At 39.1% G+C, this 8,987-nt stretch overlaps 1 protein-coding gene across 3 annotated transcripts; it reads right to left on the bottom strand.

Moving 5' to 3' along the window:
* Nucleotides 1-1,897: 1,897 nt before the first annotated feature.
* Nucleotides 1,898-6,743, bottom strand: LOC120059297 (lysosomal amino acid transporter 1 homolog). 3 transcript variants are annotated; one of them, XM_039008248.1, is made up of 10 exons: nucleotides 6,621-6,727; nucleotides 6,054-6,467; nucleotides 5,890-5,946; nucleotides 5,407-5,613; nucleotides 5,194-5,323; nucleotides 4,887-4,974; nucleotides 4,180-4,331; nucleotides 3,946-4,038; nucleotides 3,608-3,793; nucleotides 1,898-3,304 (listed from the first exon to the last, which is right to left on the bottom strand). In XM_039008248.1, the coding sequence occupies exons 4-10, from the start codon at nucleotides 5,610-5,612 to the stop codon at nucleotides 3,215-3,217; spliced, it is 945 nt and encodes a 314-aa protein (XP_038864176.1). In that variant the 5' UTR covers nucleotide 5,613; nucleotides 5,890-5,946; nucleotides 6,054-6,467; nucleotides 6,621-6,727; the 3' UTR covers nucleotides 1,898-3,214. The 3 variants fall into 3 exon arrangements, with proteins under 3 accessions (XP_038864176.1, XP_038864174.1, XP_038864175.1); XM_039008246.1 differs by lacking the exon at nucleotides 6,054-6,467 and having other exon boundaries at nucleotides 6,621-6,743; XM_039008247.1 differs by lacking the exons at nucleotides 6,054-6,467; nucleotides 6,621-6,727 and having other exon boundaries at nucleotides 5,890-6,047.
* Between the last annotated feature and the right edge of the window lie 2,244 nt (nucleotides 6,744-8,987).

Below are 8,987 nucleotides of genomic sequence, written 5' to 3'. Positions count from 1 at the left end.
CCCTTTATCCACATTTTGTTGTGTTACAGCCTGAATTAAACATTTATTAAATAGAGATTTTTGGTCACTGGCCTACACACGATACCCCATAATATCAAGGTGGTATGTTTGTTTTTTGACAAATTTATAAAAAATGTAAAGCTGAAATGTCTTGAGTCAATAAGTATTCAGGCCCTTGGTTATGGAAAGCCTAAATACGTTCAGGAGTAAACATTTGCTTAACAAGTCGCATGGACTCACTCTGTGTGCAATAATAATGTTTAACATGATTTTTGAATGACTACCTCATCCCTGTACCCCACACATACAATTATCTGTAAAAGGTCCCTCAGTCGAGCAGTGAATTTTAAATAGATTTAACCACAATAACCAGGGAGGTTTACCAATGCCTCGCAAAGAAAGGGTAAAAATGTGACAATTTTCCTGTCCTGCTAAGCATTCATAGTGTAATGAGTACATTGTGTGTCAGGGAAAATGTATGGCATATAGAGTACATTATTTTATTTAGGAATGTAGAGAAGTAAAAGTAGTCAGAAGTATAAATAGTAAAGTACAGCTACCCCAAAAAATTACTTATGTAGTAATGCTTAAGTATTACTTAAGAAGTTCACACCACTGATTATGTTTACTTAGCTTCATGATATGCCACACCTGTCAGGTGGATCGATCTTCTTGACAAAGGATACAATTCTCACTAACAGGGATGTAAACAAATTTGTGCACAGAATGAGAGAAATACACTTTTTGTGAGTATGGAATTTTTCTGGAATCTTTTATTTCAGCTCATGAAACATGGGACCAGCACATTACATATTGCGTTTCTTCTATTTTTGTTCAGTGTACTTTTTACACCCAAAAGTACTCATTACATTTTGAATGCTTATCAAGAGAACATCCCTGTTCATTCGTACTGCCTCTGATCTGGTGGACTAACTAAACACATGCTTAGTTTGTAAATTATGTCTGAGTGTTGGAGTGTGCCCCTGCTTTGCTTAATATAAGGAATTTTAAATGTTTTTTACTTTGATACTTAAGTATATTTAAAACCAAATACTTTTGGACTTTTACTCAAGTAGTATTTTACTGGGTGACTTTCACTTGTCTTTTTCTATTAAGGTATCTTTACTTTTACTCAAGTATGACAATTGGGTACTCTTTCCACCACTGTCCAAAACATGCATCTTGTTTGCAACAAGCCACTAAAGTAATATTTTTTTGCAGTGTGGCAGAGCAATTAAGTGTTCTGTTTGAGGCAAATCCAAGACAACACATTACTGAATACCACTCTCCCAGTTTTCAAGCATGGTGGTGGCTGCATCATGTTATGGGTATGCATGTAATCGTTAAGCACTGGGGAGTTTTTCAGAATAAAAAAAAAAAAAGGAATGGAGCTAAGTACAGGCAAAATCCTAAAGGAAAACCTTGTTCAGTCTGCTTTCCACCAGACTCTGGGAGATGCATTTACCTTTCAGCAGGACAACTCTAAATCACAATGCCAACTCTACACTGGAGTTGCTTACCAAGAAGACAGTGAATGTTCCTGAGTGGCCAAGAAAATCTAGGGCAAGAGCAGAAAAGGGTTGTCTAGCAATGATCAACAACCAAATATATTCTTAATGCCTAGTATATAATTGTGAAGTTATGCTAGTAATAGCCTAAACTTAATGAGTTATTTTGTAAAATGTGTTGATTTAACATTACAAAAAGGACAAAATAGGAACTATACTGAAAATATAAACCCAACAATTGCTGATTTTACTGAGTTACAGTTAATAAGGAAACAAGTAAATTGAAATAAATTCATTAAACCCTAATCCATGGATTTCACATGGGTGGGCCTGAATACTTTCCAAATGCACTGTGTTGTGGAAAAATTCTTACACAGGGACACTTGAGGTCAATCTAAAATGAATCATTGTTTATTGTCAGCTGGCTGAAGAGGTTCCAACTCAATGCACCATAGTACATGTCAATCAGCTCTCCCTGGGCAGACCCAGCAGTTATCTCTGTATAGGCGTATATAAGACAAGTTATATTGCATGATTTAGCATAATCATTACCGTTTTGTTTCATGTGACTGACAAATAGTTTCATAACATGTGATAGGCTGATAACACGATCTGCGCGTACTGCAAAATTGCAGCTACTGATAGGTGATTTGTAGTCAGCCACTTGCATGAACAGAAATTGGTTTATAGAACACAATTAGTTAGAGCACAAACATTAAAATTACAATTAAATGTGAAATTACTTTTCATGAATTTTATTATACAATCTTGAAGTCCAGTCAAAAACAGTACGGGCTGGATATGGAAGGCGGAAAATGACATTTTCCCAGCATATTTAACACACTAAAGATCAGGTACACTGGCCAAATGACAGCAGGGCTCCATACAAATTCAGTTAAAAGCATGATTGTGTCCTATTGAGCGTGTTAGTGAAACATAAATCAAAATGAAAGACATTCCCAATTTCTTTAGAACATTGTCTTTTTCCTGCCTAAATGTGGGAAATGAGACATTATCAACGTGATAAAATTTTAAATCCTTCCTGTGCATTTCTGTACTGATGCAACACCATTTGTTAGGGAACAGACTAAGAAAGAAACAGGGAGCATCATTACTCTGTGCTTACACTGAACAAACGAGGTCAAGTCTCCAGACTGGATACCATACCCTCAAAAGTGGTCAACAAGAAGTACATAAATCTAAAATGTACAATTCAAAATGCTTAAAGGCAACTGATGTAAACGATCAAATAAATTAAGTACAGTACTTCAGACATTTACACTTTAATGAAGTTCATGTGGATTTATTGTAACATGTCAAGACACTAATATTCATGTCTCTGTATACTCAAGTCATGAAGTGATCTGCAAATTTTTTTTTTTGTCAATCACTTCTGAAATAAAATAACAAGACTATTCTAATACGACAATGTTCCCTGTAGTGACCAGTAGTAGTGTCATGATTGTCAGGACAGGTTTATACAAATGTAGACAAACGGTTGGAAGGTCCTTCACTAAAAGATTATTTTAACTGTTAATCTACAGCTGAATCCCAATTAACATCTTTCTCATAACACAAATCACATAAATATAACGACACCGTGAAAAGGGATTTCCTGTGTTTGTCAAAGTTTAGGAATGTGAGTGAGAGTCTATTGGGTGGGGATAATTGTCTGAACTGCTAGAATCAGCACAAAGGGAGCAGTTTCATTTGTCCAGCAGAGGAGCTCTCTCATCATGCTGCGATTCCAACTCCAGAGGGGCATTATTGCGGTATATCAGGAACTGTACGGAGATCTGAAGCAGCGAGTCAAGGGAATTCATGAAGTTGAAAAAAACTAATACGGTCAAACATTTAGATACTAGAAAGGAAACACATTCCAACAACTGCATGCTGGCATATAGGATAATGTACTTAGATAATACTAGTCAAATCAACCTGAACCTGTTGCATTTGGATAAGTTAATTTGGGTAATTGTAATACAAGACAAAGTCAAAAGCAAAAGTTAAGTGTTATGTCAAAGCACACAACATATTGTTGGATATTACAACATTTTTTTGGTGGAGAGGCCCAGTAGGCATTTTAATGAGAAGGATACCAGGACGTCTAGAGATAGGGTGCCCAGGCTTCCTATGAGCCAGGGCAGGTGGTGGATGATGTAGCTTCCCTCTCCCTGGCCTTGCTCAGGGTTCTTCAGCAGCACACTCAGGCCATACGTAGTGTTACCCAGGATGACCAGGGCAAACAGGAAGTAGGACAAACCCTCCGTCGACTTCCTTGTGTACTACCAGAGACAGAAACATTCTAAATATAATAAGAAAAAGGTCCATGCAAAACTTTTACAGGTAGGTTTGCCTCCACTGTAAAAATGATCTGTCTATCCAGTACTCGTTCACTTCCTTACCAACCCCTCCCACTCCCCCTTTTAAGACTCACATTAGTGTGCATCTGTGGCAGTCTGGAGCCGAGGTAGAGCACTGAGGATATGGAGCCAATGGTAAACCCAATGATCTCCTTGGTGCTGAAAGCCTGGACACAAAGACAAAGCATCTGCATGTCACTCAGACAGATAAAAGGTTGGCCAGGGGCCAGAATGAATCAACGAATCAATTACATTAACATCCACTGATTACACAAACATCCACTGATTACACAAAGCCCATATTTTACCTTAACACTGTCCACAGTAGTTGACAGCAAGGCCCGCCCCTTAAACCCAGAGAGGACCACATCCTGTTGGGACCCTGACCCAGGTAAGGCAACGAGGCTGGCAGAGAAGCCCAGTATATAGACTATACCAACTACATTTAGAACCGACCTGTCTGGGTAAAGGAAAAATAATGCTATTAGTTGTCAATATTGGTAGATGCCGCCTCAGCAAAGTCATCCAACAAAGGGTCACGGTGTCAACGGTTGCGACAACAATTATGAAACGAAATATGGTGGTGATGCAAAGTATTGCTGACATCACACTAGTTTTGTATGATTCTTCCTCCTGTGTAATGAATGTCTGTTTCTCAACATCTAATCCTGGGGACCCTCTGTGTATAGGCTACAGCAGTCTAACCTGACACCCGTCAGGTTCACTGAACTGTTAAATAACAACTGTATGTATAAAAATATGTTGCGGCGTCCTGGAATTAACATTTGCGTCATGGGCAGAACATAGAACAATGTGGACAAGCCATTCCTTGTTCTGTCATGCATTTGTGTTATACTGTATTACAAACTGTGGTCCCAGTGTAACACAGAGGCCTCAGTTAATAGTCAAAGCGTGGAATGTACACTGGCCAATGGCCTTTATTTATTATTGACAAGACAAATCTCACAGCAGCTAATTTCGTAAGGAGATCAAATACATTAACAGACAAACTTACTGTTATTCATCCTGTGCTTAGATACGTAGTAAAAGTACAATCCCAGCATCAATAAGTCAGCCAGGACATAATACACTGCTGTGTATGTCTGTATGAGAAGGGGGAGAGACGTGTCAGTGCGGTGGACAAGGGGATATACTAGTTTAAATGCATATTATTACACTTTTTCGGAACATTAAAACATGATCTTTTCATTAGTATCTTGGAGTTGAAAATAGAGGGATAAACTGAAATTGTCATGCTTGACAAACATTTGTTATTGAAACCATTTCAGTAATATTGACTGACCCAAATAGCTGCCACTTACCTGTAGCGGCAGTTGGTCAGCTAAGAATGAGCCTACAAGATTGCAGGAGTCACCCCCCAGCCACAGCAACAGAAACCAAATGGACAAGGCGCTGTCCATATTCCCACTCTTACAAGAGCTGTAGTATTGCCTGTATTAATGAACACAACAAAATAAGAAGAGTAAAGGTGTTGGAAATGGCCTGAAATAATGTATTCCCCAATCAAGACTTACGGCAGAGAAGAAACCATGAAGCACACTATAGACAGCAGACCCAGGATGACACTGGCCATGTCCCTGGCGTCCTGGGCACATTCCCCCAGCCCTTCCCAAACCCATACCGATCCATTGGGGCATACAGAGCTGAAGTTTCCATCAGTGTTCCATCCAAAAGACCCCCGCTTGAGGACACCATCAGCTGACCCCATATTCAGGCTCATGCTAAGCAGAGGGGAAAGGGTTAAACGAACAAGCTAGACAATATAGCTAGCTAAATAAACAACAAGCTGCCGCTTATTCTTTCTATTGACAAAACGTGTTTATAGCTCAGTCTCAAATGTACTATCTGCTATGGAATTGAGTGAAGTCGGTTTGTACTGATAAAGACTTTTCAGCTGGGGACAAACATGTTGCTCGCTGAGTTTTTACAGCTGGCTTTGCTTCAAACGTCTTCTAGGACAAAGGTTGTGGTCAAACACAAAAAATAAAGTATCTTACCTGATTCTCGGGCGGTTATTGAAGTGTCCAGGGAGGCACAATGCCTTTTTCAGACGTCTGTTTGCAAAGGTTAGGGAGAAAACAATTTAGCTCAACTGAACTGATTGGAATATGATCTCCAACGTCAGAGAAAAGGCGGAGTTAGGACGACAGATGTAGCTCACCATAGAGATCCGATTAAATTACGTACTCATTCTTCATTTTATGTGTAACAGGTCAATGTAGAAATTGTTTGTAGTATACCTCCGTCCAAAAACAAATCAACTAAATGTAAATGTTCAAATCATAGCACAAAATAATAATCTCGAACTAGTTAACTGCGTTTGTGGGGGACGTTTCTGGAATTTAGGATGTATCTTGAAATAGACAGACACGATGAATATTGTCCTCAAGTTCCTGTAACTTGAAGTTACAGAACAGCGGCAACCTGTGTCCACATGTCACATGTTCGCATCAGATATCAACAGTCCTCGTTAGTTGGCCTCATCGATCTGCGTGGCAATTCTGTCATTAGTGTGCAGCAAGCCTCCCTCCCCACGGTCTTCGAAGATCTACAGGCTTTACATTTTTTCATAAAGCTGTGAAAATGAAGACATATCATGTACATCTGATGTTCGCTGCGGCAAATGTCCCAGCTATTCTAACGATCGCACGCAAACGACTCGACAGGTAGCCAATTACTCCCATGAAATTGTGACAAATTTTAGTTTATTTTGAACAGTATGGCTTACCTCACACAAACTCAACTCTGCTTGGCTTTCAGCTCGCGGGAGTCTTCGATCTAAATACTGTTGTCAGCTGACCCTGCTCACCTGACTGATGACTCAGCACAACTATGCTTATCCAAAGAAACTGTATACAATGACGAGATGATCTAGTCTCCTCCTCAAAAATGGGAGTTGTTGTTCCAAAGGCGGGAGGTCTGCTTATCGGGGACATATTGACGGGAGCAAACCCTCTTGCTTCCTCTCTGCTCTGAAATCATGTCAGTTTATTCTACCAAATACCTTCCCTATGGACTATTTTGGTCTGGGTTCAATTATGTCACAAACATGCATCTGACACTGATTTTTGTTTATTTATTTTACTCCCCCTCCCTTTTTCGATATTTTCTCATCGCTGCAACTCCAACGGGAGAGGCGAAGGTGGAATCATGCCCGAAACATGACCCACCTAACCGCGCTCCTTAACACGGAAACCAGCTGCACCAATGTGTCTTTTTTCTCTTCAGATTTTCATTTTTAATTAATTTGCAAAAATGTCTAAAAACATAATTCCACTTTGACATTATGGGGTATTGCGTGTAGGCCAGTGACAAAAAAAATCTAAATTCAGGCTGTAACACAAGACAATTAGGAAAAAGTCAAGGGGTGTATATACTTTCTGAAGGCATTGTATGAATGACACCAGAGGAAAGACCGACAGAAGCCAAAGAGAAATATGCTACTGAAAGAGACAAGAAGGAAGGAAGTTCAGAGACGGATCACTGTCATTTACACCATACACTTTAACATTTAATTTGAATAATGTTGAAGTACTAACAATGGAATGTTCCTCAATAAAATGGAAGATGGGTCTTTTAAACAGGTGTCCTAACTCAGCGGTCACACAGCTATGGATGAGTACAATTTTATGTGGTTATCAAACTGTATTCCTATTGTCAAGTTTTGACCTCTTTCTTGTGCAATTCCCCACTTGAAAAGGACAGTCCCTCCACATGAAGATTTTAACTGGATTTCACTCAATAAACAGCCACGGAATCAGTTGTTTGTCTTTTATTTACCATTCTTTGGTTGGCAGTAAACAGGTGAAAAACCTCAAAAAAGAGATGACAAATACAAGTTATTATTTGAGTTGACAGCCTAATTAAATACACAAAATTATCCACATTCACCTCAGATAAACACATTTCTGCCATTATAAAATACAAGGTTTCCACTTTTAAGCAAATGTTTCCCAAAATAGAAACCCACCATTTTTAATCAAATGAGCAGAATCAGTATATTTTTATCTAAATTTGCATTTTAGCCAAATACATTCAAAATATTTTTAGTAGTAAAAAATTACATTTATTTTCTAATCAGTAGTTTTAAGCAGACACATTACATTTTTTAGCCAAAGTTTTTTTAGACTATACATTTGTTACTGAATTAAGAACTTGGTTTACTAAGATTTCTACAAAGTTTAAATTACTTTTAACCATTTCAAACAAGTTCTTTGTCAACAATGAATTTGGCTCTTCTTACTTTTCCTTTATACCCCACAAACAACATTTGAAGTTATAAATACCACTGCAAAAGTCCTATCAAAGCTAAGAGTTAAGAGTCTGTGTTTTCCAGAGTATCATTAGCAGTGCACTGCTTAAGTCAGTCTAGCCAAGCATGGCCAATATGGCGCTTACCGGCTGTCTTTCACAGTTTTGTGGAGGGCTTGGACTTGCACAGTCACCTTGATCACAAAGATGAAGTTTCCTTGGTCTTGTGGTGTTATAAATGCTCCTTTCACTGCGGTCTAAAGACAACAGCAGAGCCAGGTGCTGGCACGCCCAGATTGCCTGGAAGATTTGTTCCACCTGGTTCACCACTGATTGAAGGAGGAGGAGTTTCACCACTGAGGAGCTCCCAGGCAGTTTGTCAGCACACCTATCGTGTAATACTTTGTATAAAAGTGCCATGTATGTGAAGTGTATGAATAATGTATAAAGTTACCTTTGTCCTCTGAAGATGGATGGGCCAATCAAATCAACAAACAAACAATAGTAATGCTGGATAATAAATTATTACTGTGCCTTGTGTAAAAACGTATATCCTCGTCAGAACCAGCAAATCGCTGTCGACCAAAGCCGTGTTGGGCGGTCAGTTCTCCAGCTTGGCTCGAAGCTCTTCAATTTCTCTTACGTGCTCATGTTTTGCCATTACGTTCATGTTCAGGGACTGCATAGTAATCATGTGTCTGAACCGGATCAGAGACGGCACAGTCCATAAGCAGCGCACCTTGTTCTTCATCCTCAGTTGGAGCAGGAGGTTTCGGTCTTCTTTCAAAAAACACCAGGTCTCTTTTGAATGTGCTAGTTCCACGTGAAGAGTGTTTTTTTTTTT

This window comes from Salvelinus namaycush, chromosome 14 (assembly GCF_016432855.1).
Source record: "Salvelinus namaycush isolate Seneca chromosome 14, SaNama_1.0, whole genome shotgun sequence".
NCBI lineage: Eukaryota > Metazoa > Chordata > Actinopteri > Salmoniformes > Salmonidae > Salvelinus > Salvelinus namaycush.
Note: the sequence above shows the minus strand (reverse complement) of the source record. Positions and strands in the feature narration are given on the sequence as shown.